The following is a 16,105-nucleotide window of genomic DNA, read 5'->3' on the forward strand; positions in this document are numbered from 1 at the left end:
GATAAAAACATGATGGCTCCTTTAGACTGGGGAGACTTAAACATGACAGCAGCAGCTGTAGTTAACATTTCGTTGAGAGCTTTACCATGTACCAGGCACCGTGCTAAGCACTTCAGATTATCTCAAAACAAGCTCATGAGACAGGTAATAGTAGTAGTCCTATTTCACAAATGAGTAAGATGAAATTTTTGTGGTTATGTGCTTTGTTGAAGGTAGCAAAGCTAGGAAACAGTAGTGCTGACATTTGGACTTAGGTCATCTGACTCCAAAGCTTACACTCTTACCTACTAAATGAAACTGTCATAAGGAAGAGGTTTAAGAATGAAGCTGGTGAGAATATGAGAGCAAAGACAGAAAGCAATGAGCTCCAGTGCTTAGCTAAGAGGGAAATGGGAAAGAGATATACAACGGGAAGGTTGTTTCAACCTAAGAATGTAGCAGGATGGAAATATTTATTTCACAGTTTTGATCTTTATTCTCAAGTAAGTGCTATCAGTTATTAGAAAGCAATAATGAAAAAACACAGTGGTAGGTTGGGAATTCAGATTAGCATTGAAAGTTGAAAAAGCTGGCCAAGAAAAAAAATTGTATCAAGAACACAGAATGTCCTAGTTTTCTAAGTTCAATGATGGATTCTCTCCGAATATGGGGAAAAAGAAGCAAATTAGGCTTACCAGTGGTAGTAGCGGAACCGTGGTCTCCAGTTGGGTGTTCGAAGTAATGTTTGCAAGGCACAAGCCAAGTTCACAAAGAGGTAACACATGAGAAAAAACCTGGCAGAATAAAAAAAGAGGAATATTATTGTAAAATGATTCTTCAAGGGCTTTTTTAAATAACTGGGACCTCTGCTGTTTTGAAGCCTTTGTTCTATCTAACTCACTAGCTTTTGATTAAGACTAGGAAGTACAGAAACATAATTTTCTCCCTACAAACCTACTCACCCTCCTCTGTTTTCTTTCAGCGATGACACAACCACTCCTCACCCAGGTGTTCTTCTTCATTACTCATCCTTGTTCCAATTCATTTATCATGTCCTATGGGTTCTGCATATTTAAAAATCTCCACCTCTATCGCCTTAGTCCAGGTTCTCATTGATTCTTTGCCAGATTAAATAAGCTTCCAACTGGCACTCCCAGCTCAATTTTAGCTTCCTTGTAATCTATCTTGTATACCAAATTGATCATTCTAAAACAAAATCATTTTGTGCTCAAAGGATTACACCCCACTTCCAGGTAAAAGTTCCAGGTCCTTTGTGATCTGGCTCTCCCTACTTCTCTGGTGTGCTGCTCCCCAGCACGTACCCTTCACTCTGTCAAAGCCAAACTGCTTTCAGCTCTTTGGATGTGCTGCATTATTTCATCCCTCAACTCCATCACACACTTCCCCTGCCCAGTATCTTTCAACCCTCTCTTGCTTAGCAAACAAGTAACCACTCCTCCAAGATACAAGTGTCACTTCCCCCAGAACACCTATTTCTTTCTTTCTTCCCCCCGCTTCCTCCCTCTCTCCCTCCCTCTCTCTCTTTCTTTCTTTCAGATTTTATTGGGGAATTGGGGAAGGGGAACAGCCAAGTTGTTGTCCTTCAGTCTTAGTTGTGGAGGGCACAGCTAGCTCAGCTCCAAGTCCAGCCACTATCCGGCTGCCCGTCAGCAGCTCATGGCTGGTCAGCTCAAGGTGCCGTGTTCAATCTTAGTTGTGGGTGGGTGTAGCCCACCATCCCATGCAGGAGTTGAACCAGAAACCATGTTGCTAAGAATGCATGCTCTAATAACTGAGCCTTCCAGCCTCCTGGTGGCAGCTCAGGGCAGCTGAGCTCAAGGTGCCGTGTTCAGTCTTAGTTGCGGGGGCGCCGTAGCCCACCATCCCATGCGGGAGTTGAAGTGGCAACCTTGTTGTGAGGAGCATGTGCTCTCAACAGCTGAGCCATCCTGCCACCTGTTGGCATCTCAGCAGCAGCTCAGCTTGGGTGCAGCGTCACTGGCCCATCTGGGAATCAAACCGTCGACCCTGTTGCTCAGAGCTCACACTCTTAAGCAACTGAGCTGCTCGGCCAGCCCCCAGAACACCTTTCTTGAGTCTCAGTACATTCTGATGCCTCACTTAAGGGCACTTATAGCACTCACTGTGTACCTTTACCACAGTATTCATCACCCACACGGGGATCGTTACTTTCTTCATCTACCATCAACTCTTTAAGACTGTGCCTTATTCATCTTTGTATTCCCAGCATACTGCCACCTGTCAGGTAGGTAGTACGCCATCAGTAAGTCACAGCTGAGTGAATAAAAGCTAATAGTAGTAGTAAAAGTTATAACCTCTTGATGATGATCAGAAATGAAGGCAAAGAACATTTGAAGTTATATAGTTGGGGAGAAACCGTGACAATTAGCCTTAAGTGAAACTTCTCAGGAAGATTTACATTATTTAGATGACGTTACACCTGTACTTGGCTAACGCTGCTGTTATCACCACTGTTATATGCCTGATGGAAATCAACACGTATTACACATCACATAAGCAAGAATAAGTGAAGCCAGTAACTGGCTCTTACATGGAGAGAATTGGGGCCACGAGATCCAGGGAGGCGATCAGGATTCCCAGTTCTGCAATGACCGCAGTCAGAAGTAAAGCCCACGTAGGTTCCCCATTGGCTTTGCTGTGACCAAAAACCTGTACATAGAAGAGAAATATCAGACACAGGAGTGTGGGGAGTGTTTGAGTCAGTGCTCCCTGATTCCTCTACGCTCCAGTTGCAGACATCGGAAAGATAACAGTGCTGCAATGGTGCTACCTTTTAAACACCTTTACCCAACTCACGTATAAATTCATACTAGGAATTTAGAGTCTTACACTAAAACTCAGATGTCTTCATAATATAGATCTAGTAACTCTTAAGCGTACGAAGACCATGCTGTTTCTCCTAAGACCTAAGGAAAAGGGGAAGGACATGGGAAAGGGTCACTCACTCGCAGGAAGGGTATGATGTTATCCTTGGCGATAGCCTGCAGGAGCCGCGGTGCACCTGTGAGACTCTGAAGTCCAGCCCCACAGGTGGAGAAGAAGGAGCCAATGACAATCACCCACGGGGACGGCCAAGACAAGGTACCCACCACCAGATTACCTTTCACAGCATCCCCAAACCTGGGAGAGAAATAAGAGTCGGGAAATTTAATCTGGAAATAACTTTAGGCTGTTTGCTGCAAGAGGCCTACCTTTCAGCTTATCTTGGCTTTCAACATGCCTTCTTCACTAAGCTTAATCATTTCTAGCTTTTGAACAAAAGTGAGAAACATGTGACTTCATTTCACTTGAACACTTATAGGCCACTGTAGAGTTATCATTTGGCCTAATTTCAATATTGTTGTGTCTCAGGGAATGGGGGGCCTGAGGAGAGGGAAAGAGATGAGGGAACTGCTGGTCAGTGGAGCAGTCAGAACACACATGACATTCATCGATTAAGTTCACAGTCTTATATGGGTATGGCTTGAGGCACCCCAAAACAATTACAACAGCAACATTAGAAATCATTGATCACAGATTACCATAACAAATATAATAATGAAAAAGTTTGAAATATTGCAAGAATTACTAAAATGTGACACAAGAGATATGAAGTGAGCAGATGCTGTTGACAAAATGGCGCTGACAGAGTTGGTCTACGCAAGGTTGCCATAAACCTTCAAATTGTAAAACAAAACGAAACTCAGTATCTGTGAAGAGCAATTAAGTGAAATGCCATAAAATGAGGTAAGCCTATATTAGGGTTCCTGTCCTCAAAAAACTCACTCTAGTAGGGGAGAGTGTTATGAAAACAAGTAGCTGCACTACGGTATGGTAAGTGCCATGATAAAGTATATTCAATACGGTGGTTGAACAAAGGGAGGAGTGCTCGTGTTGGGATGAGTCTGGGAAAGCTTCACAGGATAGAAGACACTTAGTCTAGTCTTAGAAGATAAGTCATTATAACCCATTCTAAGCAAAGGAAACCACACAAACAAATGTGTGGATAGATGGAGATCTGAAACAACAAGGCACATTTAACTTTGAGTTATGGCTGGAGCAGAGAGAGTTTATAAGGGAATGGTGGGAGATGGGATTAGAAAGAGGTAGACAGAAAGAGACGAGACAGAAGCATTACTCAGATATTTCTTCCATCAGTAAAATGAGTTGTTAAGTTCACTCATTCTATAAATCCTTTCTTGGATTTTTAAAGATGAAGGGGGTAGATTACCTGGTGAGAAGTATGGTGGTAGAAAGCAGGTATCTTTACTACCAGGATAAAAATACTGATCACCCTAATTCAAGCTTTCATTTAGGAAAGCCCCTAGTGGGTCTTTAGGGGCTTTGGAGGGCTCTGAAGCAGGAAGATTTGTACGATCAAATTTTGTGTTTCAGAAAAATCATTCTGATGGCAGCATGGAAGAAGAATTAGAAGGTGGTAAAACTGCAAAGGTGATGATTACAATAATCTAGGCAAAAGATCCTGAGGCCCTGTACAAAATGATAAGGATAAAGAATGGAAAGAATGAGATCAATTAAGGTGAAAGGTAGAATTGACAGTGCTTAGAAACTAACTGGATAAGGGAATTGATAGAAAAAGTCTAGGATGATAGATTTCTGTTTTGAGAAAGGGGTGAATGGTAAGGTTATTAAGTCCCCAAGATGGGGAAATGGGAAGAGATATAGCAGGTTTCAGGGAAAGATTTTTCTAGGAATTTCTTTCGAAAATATATTTTATATGCACAGGTGAGAAGAAAGGAAAAACACTCAGCAGCCTTCATGAAAGAAATGAAGAAAGTAAGTTTCAAGCTTTTATTTAGAATGCCCAACAGATACATACTTCACGGAGGAGATGCTAGAGATACTTGAAAGTTATTTATTTTTACTTGCCTTCCTTTACTTTTGGTTTTAGTTTTCCAACAGCTCTTAAAGTACAGGGAAGTCCTCATTATTCATGCAAATTCACCTCTATGTTGAAAAGCTATATTCACTACATCTCACATATTTTATAACAACATACTGGCCCGTACTATTCACTAGCCTTTTGGGGAACTATATACTGTACATATATTTTCTAACTGTTAGTCAAAGTAGATACCTCAGGTTGGGTTTTAAGTTTATAACTGTCTTGGGGCTATGTGGGGTGATCAGACATAATGGAAGACAGGCACATAATTGTCACAAAGAAATCAACTACTCACTTGTCTCTGAGAACAACGCCTTCAATACAGGCGCCAAAAAGGACAACGTTGCTTAAATCTAACATACTGAGAGTCAAGGAAACTGACGTTCACCATCAGAGAGGAGACAGAAACATTGCTCAGATATTTCTTCCATCAATAAAATGAGTTGTTAAGTTCACTCATTCTATAAATCCTTTCTTGAATTTAAAAGATGGGGGTAGATTACCTGGTGAGAAGTATGGTGGTAGAAAGCAGGTATCTTTACTACCAGAATAAAAATACTGATCACCCTAATTCTACTTGATGTTCCCATGACTAAGACCCAGGCTGGGTCCATGAAAAGGATACAGACAAAGGAGGTGGTCAGGATGGCAAGGATAGTGCCAATGGGAATAGACTTTTGAGCATCTTTCAGATCTCCAGATCTGTTTGATCCAGCCATGATACCTTTAGAAAAGGAAAAAAGAACAAGTTAACTTCTTGAGTTCCTGGACATTTTGAGATTCATACTGACACCAAAGACTAGAAGCAAATCTAGGAACTCTGAGACTATAATTCTGTTTCTTGGAGAAACTCACTCGTTTGGTCTGATAGCTTCTGCAATAGACAACAGCCCAACAGCTTACCTGTGACAGAGGGAAAGAAGATGCCCACCAGAAGAGTGAAGGAGGTGGTGATGTCAACAAGGACATACTCATGGTTTAAGCTGCCTAAAACATCAGAAGATTTGGCTGAAGGCTTTTCAATGATCTCTCCCTTTGGTAGATAATTACTCCAAAGATTCTCTGCAGTGGGAAAAAGGGGGATATAATCAGCAATATGGGAAGAGGATAATTGGTAATTTTCTACCTAAATAAACTTCTAAGTCAGACAATATATATATATAGTTTTTAAAGGTATGTTTGTTTCTATATACACACACATATATACACATACATATTGTACAATAAAGCACGCATAAATAAAAACTAATGCCCTTTCAAATATAATTTGACAAAATGTTATGGTACATACAAATGCAGTTAGGTCTACTAACGCAAATTAGTAAAACTTAAGTCCTTGACTAATGCCAAATGCCCTGCAAAGCCTTTTTTTTAAGTTATCAATGCTGTTTCTAACACCTTAGTGTAAACTTGCTTACATGCAAAGAAATTTGTGGCCCTAACAGTTAAAACGGACGTCACTTAAGGAAAGAAATTTAGAAATTTAGCTGAGTTAGGAAAACACACATGTAGATGTGGTGACATTAAAATAGTTCCATTCTAGCTGTCACTGCAGGAAGAACATTAGCAATTTCACAATAACACAAAGAATATTTTATTATCATAGGTTAAAAAGTGATTTGCTCAGCTCTGCTCTCAAACGGAGGTAATTTTTAGCAGACAACACTGCAGGGAGTCCTGAAAAAGGATAAATTCACTAACAGAAAAGCAGAAAGATGTTGGTTTAAGAGCTGTACGCTGAGCTTAAGAGGGCAAGTGGCACCTGCAGTGAGTCTTGATGAACTATAGAAGAGCCAAAGATGGCAGAGCCCATTTCCCTAGAGAAAAAAGGAAAAACGTGTCCAAAAGTCTCCTAACTTACCTGTAATGACACCACTAGCCAATCCGGGAATGCCCTGGATTGAAGTGACATTATTGTGAACAAAGTATTCGTCACAGGTGGCATTGAAAAACTGACTTGAGTTACAGAAGAAGCCCCATAACTTGGACGGCACTGTCATGTTGCTAATTTCCTTGGTCTTAGAGCAAACGTCAATGTGTCTTGATGACAGGGTGCGGTTACCCAGCATGCAGACCCTAAGTAAAAACACACAGGGAGAAAGATGAAGCAAGGGAAAAAGATTAAAAAAAAAAGAAGATAGGTTAGCAATAGGTTAGTAAATAATAAATCGGTTAGTAAAGGAAAAAAAAATCTTATCTCTAAGAGTTTCTACTGTCTTGGATGGGAAAGAAACAAATATTGACTAGCTCTGTAAATGGTGACTTACATTTTCTGCCAATTTCATCCTTACAGTGATCTCACAAAATACGTATATAGTATTTTGATTTTGTGGATGGAGGAACTGAATTTTAGGGAGATAAAAGTAGTGTCTGCCTGAAGTCATACAGATGGTAAATGGTAGTGATAGAATTCGTGCTGACTCATTTTCCAAAATTTCTAGGTTATAACCTATTGTTAGCTCTAAAAGAATTCTAGAGTCCTTTTGTTCTAACAACAACAACAAAAATTTCCCTAATTTTATTTTTGGCCTAGAAAAGCCTTATGTTCATAACAAACCACTTGAAAATGTTATGCCAAAGGTCAAACCTTCTGGCTACTATTTGGAGGAAGACAGCTTGGCTAGAATTAAAAAGCAGATACTTCTGTGGCCTAAGAGAAAACTGTTTTTGAATTTAAGCCTAGACCCAGTGGGAGTGAGGGTATTTAAGGCTAGTACAAATATTCACTGCTGATTTTATTTTTTTCTTTAACCCAGAGATATAAATAAGAACAAAGGAATAATACACCCACAGTTAAAATACCTCTGAAGAGAAACAAAACAACTTTTTACATCTGCAAAATGATAGCATATATACATAAGCAACCATGGGCCCATCACTCAGCTTCAACAACTCTCAGTGTTTCCCAGTCTTGTTTCATGCATTCCTCTAGGTTTTTATTCTTGTTTTGCTGGAATATTTTTAAAAAAATATCACACATCATGACCTTTTATTCACCAAAAAAAAAAGAGAAGCATCAACAGAGAACTGGGGACAAAATGGAATTTCCCAAGTTAAGAAATAGCCAGAATGCAACCTTAGTATTTGTATGACTCTAAAATAAATCTCTGGCTCGTTTGCAGCCACTAGATGAGCAGACTAAAAATTTATGATGGAATCTATTGCTGACATCGTTTATCATAGTGGAAGAAACACTGGAGTAAGAAAAATCACAGGGTTCGTGTTCTTGCTCTTGCCATTAATTAACTTTGGGGCAAGTCATCTTATGGACCTGATTTTTCATCTTGAAAAATCTACCTTTCTGTAATCAGGTTAAATCAACACAGGACTCATGAGTTCGACCCCCGGATGATCCAGATGACATTTCAAAGACAATCCTTACACTAAGGTTACAAACAACACTCAGCACTGATCAGTCCCTAGGCCACTAGTCAAATGGAAAACAGGTGAGCCTGTGGTCACAGATCTGTACAAATGCATTACTACTTCAAAAAATATCCTTCAAGGCACCTGCACTACTCATGGCATAAAATATACACAGATAGATAGAAATCCAAATGATGTGACATTAATTTCTTTATTTTATAGGAGTAGGAAGTCCATTATGCTACTAACGGAATTAAAAATTTAATGAATTACAAATATTTAGGTAGGAGTTTAGGTTTCATTTGACTCTCTTGATTTTTCATTAATAAAAGGAATTCAACATTTAAATACTTTATAAAGGTTGCTGACAATAACTATACTGTATGCAAAGCCCTTCATGAATAGTTCAAATACGCACAATCATTATCAGAGGGTTTTGAAAAACCGCAATATCTATATCCAAATGATGGTTACAGCTGCCAGTTCTATGCTTGGAACATAAGAAAGAGGATCAACATGACATAGTTTACTGGGAGGCTTCCTGCCTAGATGCTAACTGGGCTTATCCAAAAGGAAAATCTCAGAGAGGCTGTGAAATTCTGACTTGAAATGATCACATCATCAGATATTGTCAGTGACTACCGAGTAATAATGGTTAATCAGAGAGACAGACACGTACGGGAAGTGTGGAGGGGCAAAAGACGACTTAATGGCTCCAGCATAGATGGCCAAGATGGACACAATGACACAGGCCAGAAAGAGTGAGGCAAACTTGTTCACATAGCGTACGCCGATGAATACCACCAATACCATGAGGACCAAGAAGGCTGTGCCATAGACACGCATGTTATTTAGCATGGCTGCTGATTCCTTGAGTGCATCATCACTACGAAAGATGGCAGCCCGGGGGACAATATATACCTGTTAAGCAAAAGAAGTAGAAAATGAGGTAATTTCAAAGTAATCAAGTAAAAGGATGTTGTAGTTTGCATTTGCCTTCACAAAGGAAAGCAAAGCTGAGACAGAAAATGGCTGGGGACTTAGCCTAATTCCATAGGACCTAGAATGCCTACAGAAATGGGATATCATTGATTTTTTTTTAAGTCTACATGATTCTCTGATTATCTATCTTTCCAAATGGAAAAAACAAGGAATGTATTATAACTTATTCAAAGGATTATATAAAATAATGTAACAATTATCTTGGATCCTACTTCTGCTGTCATTAGTGTAAATAGTAAAAAATATATCCCAGTGAATAAATTAAAAAATGAAAAACATTTTATTTCATTGGGATAAAGATACCAAAAAAGATAACTTTATTTCACTTTTTCCCCATTAGCACAAGTCTTCCCCGGAGACTTTAACTTCTTGGTTGAGGTGGTAGGGTGGTAGTGATTGGATGGAGGGAAAGGAGTAGGCAAGCAAAGGGTGCCCTCAAACTTTCTGCTTCCTATTCACACTAGGAGGCCCATGTGTGTCTGAAAAATGCGATAGTGAGACACAATATAGTGAAGTGCAGTAAAACGAGGTATGCCTGTTACAGCCAATCACTTGATTGACTCCTATACCTGATCTCTCAGATTTGATATCAAACAACAAAATAAATCCAAATCCATGTTTTCTACATTGTAAAACACAATGAAGTCATTACTCACCAAAAAAATTTCAATGGCACCAAGGATATACATAGCTGCTGCAAATGTGGTACCGAGATAAAAGCAGAGGCCAACAGCCCCACCAAACTCTGGGCCCAGTGCTCGGGAAATCATAAAGTATGAGCCTCCAGCTAAGAGACAAAAATAGAATGTGGTCAGGATAACGAATGTACATTAGAAAGAGGAATATAAACAAATCATAAGAAGAATAAAAATATGCATGAAGGATAAATGTTTCAGGCTTTTGAAAATGATGAATGTGATCAACTGTAGATTTGCTAGTGCGAAGTAAAAGCTGAAACCTTTATGGTAGGCTATACTGCACAACTAATGCTCCACAGAAGCAGCACAATTTGTCACTATTAGAAAAATGTCAGAGAATATTTACTACAGGCATGAAATCGCCCAATAAAATATATTCTAAGTATGAGGAGGCCAGTTAGCTCAGTTGGTTAGAGTGCAGTGCACCTAACACCAAGGTTGCCAGTTCGATCCTCATATGGGCCACTGAGTTGCACCTTCCACAACTAGACTGAAGACAACTACTTGACTTGGGGCTGATGTGTCCCAGAAAAACATAGCTCCCCAATAAAATTTTAAGAAAAAAATAACTATATAAATATAAATATATATATATTCTAAGTAAAAGAATCGAAGAATGCAATGGAAATGAAAGATTCTAGCCTAGAACATAAAGAGATTTTTAATGAAGGTATTTATTCTAAAGTCAAATTGTATTAGTATCTATGGCCAACAGACTAAATAGCATTCTATTCCTTAGAAGTGTGCACCTCTGGCTTTACAGCATAAACATACAGTAATCACTGACAGTCTCTGAAGTCAGTCTTAGCCTACTGACCTGGCACTACTCCATTGGTCGCAATGGCACTCATGGAGATGGCAGTCAACATTGTCTGTAAAGAAAGGGAAGGGAGAAGATGGTTACTGCATGGAAAGGACATTTCTGTACTACTTTCCCATTTATGGACCTCAGAGGCCTTATCAAATATTTACCTCCATCTACTTTTATGGAGGGAGTTGCCTGTCACACCTAAGGTATGAAAATGAGGTGATGTGGTTCAACTCATTACATTAGTCACACTACTACTACTTGGAGTATTCTGTTAACATGCCCCTACCTCGTAATCAGTAGGTTAGGTGCTATTAAGAACCACTGATCTCTCCCTGTTTCCTATTGGGTTCTCGGAAAAGTCATGAAGTATTTTTTCTATGTTTTTCATTGCAAAAATGCATCATGACTTTTCTGACAACCCAAGAGTTAAAACAACTTGGAAAACAGATTAGAAGCTGAATAAAGACTGGCTACAATAACAAGAACAATATTCCGTACAGAAGGAAACCACTGAAGACTTCTGAGCTCATTAAGAACTGTATTTTAAAAACATTACCTGGTAGTAAGGTACAGAATGGACTGCAGATAGGGAGTAGATGGAGGCAGAATGACTTGGTAGTAGGCTATTATGGTTGTTCAGTGAGAGGTTTAAGGACTGCAGTGGTAGAAGTGGAAATATAAAGAAAGGGCTGAATGTAAGAGATTTCAGAGGGAGACATGATTGGCCTTGGTAGCTGACTGGATGTGAGAGGCAATCAGGGAGCCAAACATTGTCCTGGAGTTTCAAAACTAAGAAAGTGAAAAAATAAAAGATGGTACCATTAATTTTAAGTTGCTAGTGATATGGACTACGACTGCTTACCCTGCTCTGTACGGTACTCAGTTAAGCACAATGCACACAGAGGGTATTAAATATATGGTGATGGAAGAACTGACTATGGGTGGTAAACACACAATGCAATATATAGATGATGATGTTATAGAAATGTACATTTAAAACCGATATAATTTTACTAACCAATGCCACCCCAATAAATTTAATTTAAAAAAAGTATTGAAAAAAGAATAGAGGTCAGTTGATAATTGAATAAAATAATTTTAAAAATCTATCAACTTATAATAAAATTGACATATGTGGTTGGGAAATATAGATAAAAAGAAGTTTAAATTAAAGGAAGATCAAAATGTTCTCAGTATGGGTGAGAGAAGACCTGGAAAAAACATCTGAATTTCTGGGGAAGAGATACCCGATGAGACTTCAAAACAAAACAAATACTCTTAACCCCCAAACAACAATCAGTTTTGTTTCTGAACACTATACTGGTGCAGCGCATCCCATTTTCTAACTCATTTTCCGTTCACAACTTTGGTGCTATCAAACTCAAATGGTGTGTATTCTGAATCCTCTGTGGGCTGTATCTTCTACTTCCTGTAGAAGTCTTCCATTATAATTTCTAGTACATTACATTATACATATAAACAGTGAATAACTGACACTAAATAACCGAAAATCCTTTCAATTTAATATCAAAATAATCTCTCCTGTTGAAATGAAGCCAAGTATTGTTTGTTTTATTCCCAAAGACGTCCAGTGCATACACTCTTGAGTGCTCGCAAGGTTCCAGGAGACACCTCAGGACTTACACAGCAGCAGCAGATAAGGACAATTGCAAAGGCCTGCAGAACTCCAGCTGTGCCCACTACCCATGTAAGGCGTAGAAACAGTATCACTCCAAAAATATTTTGTAGACATGGGAGGTAGACACCCATGAAGGTACCCATTTGGGGAGTCTGGAAACAAAGATGGTGACAAAAGAAAAAATTACATAGTCATCTAAAAGAGATGTCTTTATCCCTTTACTTTTACATAAAATCTTGCTGCCGAGCTACCTTATTAATCTCAAAGCAATATCTTAAAAGGGGCACATATTATATCTCCATCTTACAATGTCTATCCCCATACCTTTTATAATTCCTACAGCTACGTTTTTACGTTTCATAGGTCCCCACATGTTTTTACATGGGCAAATAAATTTTTAAGTACACCTAAAGAACTTATCATTTTCTGTTATTCAAAGCTTTTAGTTTTCTCTTTTCATTTAAAAATGGGATAATGGGGGCCGGCCGAGTGGCTCATTTGGTTAAGAGCAACAGGGTCGCTGGTTCGATTCCAGGCCCGAGCTGAGCTGCCACTGAGCTGCCAACAGGTGGCAAGATGGCTCAGCTAAAAAAAATAAATAAAAATGGAATACTGGCTTGATATTCAGAATTTGGTATAAATTCTTCATAGTAGTTGGTAAATGTAGGTGGTAAAGATCTGAGGGTCATTTTACCCCTTAACAACCAGAAAGCTAACTGGTAATATTGTTCCATATTTTCATCTTGAGAAAAAACCTGGTATTTGGTTTTTGAAAACCCCAACAACTTCACAACAAAGAGACAGACAGCATCAGCAGACGTGTGTGGACACTCTTCTTTTGAAGTGTCGTTCCCTCTCACTGGAATGCTCTTTTCCCAGCTATCACATGACTCTCTCCCTCACAGTAGTTAGGTCTCTGCTCAAGCATCACCCTATCAGAAGAAGGCCTTGCCCTGACAAACCTCTGTAACATAGCAATGCCCTCGGCCCTGGCTTCCTTGCTGGCCAGTCTCAGTCTATTCACCCTGCTTATATTTTTCTTAGAGCATTTATCAACACTTAACATGGTATATATTTTAACATAGTTAAAACACCTTCAGGACTGTGTCCCCACACTAAAATTCAGACTGCACGACAGTGGGACATTGTATGTAATGTTTGTGCTAACCCCAGTGCCCAGAACAGTGCCTGGCATGTATCAAGCATTCAATAGTTATTGAGCATAGAGTAATCCCAGGGTATTGCCTCCTTTCTTACATATGGGGCTCTTTTTATTTATCCTTGTTTTTTAAGGCCCCACCTTGGTGGGCTTCTTTTTCCCTTCAGTGATGTTCTCTGCCTCTTCATGTTCCTTTGCTCCTTGAGTCAAATTAGTGTAATTGGCCATGCGGTTGAGGAGAGAAGACACCTTTGGTCTGGTGTCCATCTCTTCCTATAAAACCAGAAGTATGGAAGAAATAAGTGATGAAGAACACACTAGAAATAAGCATCAAAATGACCACTCTACCAGAAAACTGCAAAGTAAATGAGAAAATATTTCACAGGTAAACATTTTAAGAAAATTTATCAATGAGACGTTTTTCTCCCCCATTAAGATATCACACTTAATCAGGGCTACACAAATCTTTATAAATTCTTAAATGAAAAGTTTTATGATTCTTCCCAATAACTTTACAGTAAAAGCTAAATCGTACTGGCCCTATAGACAGCAGTAACCTCATAAAGAACACTGATGATATGATCTTTAACCATACTACCCGCTCGTTCTTTAGGCTACTAACATTCTACTAACATTTATGGTTATTGTTTACAGCATCAAGAATGGACAGGTCAACGAAAAACTTCTGTAATTGAACTAAATATTCACCTCAGACCTTTACTTGAAGGAAGCTGAGAGAAAATATCATTTAAAAAATAGGCACACTGAAAGATGTGGCACTTACATCACTGTCCAAAGCCAAACAACAACCGGGGTGCAGAGCCCATACTGTCTAAAAACAAAGAGGTCCTCTAAATCCAGCAATCTGCTCTCCTACACTGATTTTTGGTTAGTAGTTCGAAGGTAATTGATGGTCTTCCCAAACGTAGAATTAAAGAATATACTACTTTATACTTAGAAGATAATTCCAAAGTAATCATTGAAAAGCAAGGTTCTCTATATGCCTGTAATGTCAACTTCCTCTTCTTTACTTCATAGAAATTTGATTTAATGGCTACCCATTAATAAGCAATAATTAGATCATATAGACTAAATCAATGACAAGTTATAAGTATTATATTTTAACAATTGGCTATTAGATTATCCAGTCTGTACTGTTTTAAAACTAAATGGGGTAGAAAACAGCTATCTTGAAAACTCTGTTCCTGAAATCTCTTCCCTAGTTTTCTCCCAAATATTACCTCAAAGAGTGCCAAGTTTTTATCAAAATATTCATCTCCTTCTTCATAATTGGAATTATTGAGATATGCATTTCGGGCTCTCTTATGCCCATCATCTGGAAAATAAAGTAAAACAAGTTAGTTTTTATTGGTATTGAAGAAGCACCAGCACCAACAACTGTATGTTGTCTCTGCATTAACAGAATCCATTTTCATAATCAAATTTTAATCTGAGAGTGGTAGCACTCAATCAGCAGTGCGTGGAGAATGTGGCTCCCTCTTCAACAAGAGCAAACACAAATCTCTAAGTAAAAACGGGTCGTTCGTTTTCTTTTTCTTTTTTGGGGGGGGCGGTTCATTCCTTTTCTTAATGATATGAAGACCTCTGGAAACACTATTCTCAGGATTCTAGCCTAGTAGGCTCTCTTCAAGTCACCCAAATATAGGATGAAAAAACCCAAAATACTTATTGAGTAACTAACTACTCAGCACTGTGCTAGTCTTGGGCTACTTTCCACATTGTTGCTGTTGATATTGGCAGTAAAAACTTTCTGCCTCCAGGGCTGTCTGGTCTTTTGCAAATGACATTAGGTCATTTAACCAAGTATTGTTTTTGTACAAACACTTGCCACATACTTTTTATGTTACCAGACATACTCCACAAGAATTGGGTGAATCAGATATGAAGAAAAAAAGAAAAGAGACTGGGTTCCCTAAGACAGTATAATGTTGAAGTTATCTGAGCACTTCCTTAACTTTGGTTCTTTATTGTGTAAGTTATATAATTACAATTGTCTGGTAGAAGAGAAATAAAGAGAATTTTAAAAACATGCATATGTCATTTAAATTTTTAAATATTGAGAAAATATAAAAATTAAAGAAATTAATTTAAAGTTCTATACACTTAAATAGGTATATATGAGTTGAGCCTGGGAAATTGGAAACAAGCTATCAAAATACCTGGGTCATGCCAAAGGACAGAAGAGCCAACCTGAAGGGGGTCCCACTGGCTAAAAATAGAATAACATGACCACTAAAAATAAATAATGCAAATATGTGAAATATCTAAAATATTTTAAAAATCTGGTTACTTTTGCAGAGTTGCTAAAAAAACAACATATAACTCTGAAAAATAATAAATGTAAAAGAATCAAGCAGTTATCCTTCCTTTCCTATACCAGCTGTATTTCAGGGTAACCAAATAAATAAAATCTCTTCATTATAAAATAAAATCACCAATTTTCAACCCCTAGTAAAATAATGGATCTAGGCCAATGACCATCAGTGGTTGCTAAAACCATTAG

The 16,105-nt window shown here is 38.5% G+C and overlaps 1 protein-coding gene across 1 annotated transcript in view; it reads right to left on the minus strand.

The window, feature by feature from the left end:
• Positions 1-16,105, minus strand: part of SLC12A6 (solute carrier family 12 member 6) — a gene marked incomplete at its 3' end in the record, with an annotated part of 93,621 nt that overhangs the window by 8,806 nt on the left and 68,710 nt on the right. The window contains exons 3-15 of the mRNA XM_019627213.1: positions 14,823-14,917; positions 13,723-13,854; positions 12,428-12,574; positions 10,790-10,844; positions 9,931-10,061; positions 8,952-9,193; positions 6,768-6,982; positions 5,810-5,968; positions 5,532-5,630; positions 5,202-5,259; positions 2,967-3,141; positions 2,552-2,670; positions 674-773 (exon numbers count right to left, since the gene is read on the minus strand). Coding sequence (XP_019482758.1) covers positions 674-773; positions 2,552-2,670; positions 2,967-3,141; positions 5,202-5,259; positions 5,532-5,630; positions 5,810-5,968; positions 6,768-6,982; positions 8,952-9,193; positions 9,931-10,061; positions 10,790-10,844; positions 12,428-12,574; positions 13,723-13,854; positions 14,823-14,917 — 1,727 coding nt within the window. The remainder of the gene's footprint in view (positions 1-673; positions 774-2,551; positions 2,671-2,966; positions 3,142-5,201; positions 5,260-5,531; positions 5,631-5,809; positions 5,969-6,767; positions 6,983-8,951; positions 9,194-9,930; positions 10,062-10,789; positions 10,845-12,427; positions 12,575-13,722; positions 13,855-14,822; positions 14,918-16,105) is intronic.

This window comes from Hipposideros armiger, unplaced genomic scaffold (genome assembly GCF_001890085.2).
Source record: "Hipposideros armiger isolate ML-2016 unplaced genomic scaffold, ASM189008v1 scaffold_724, whole genome shotgun sequence".
Classification (NCBI taxonomy): Eukaryota; Metazoa; Chordata; class Mammalia; order Chiroptera; family Hipposideridae; genus Hipposideros; species Hipposideros armiger.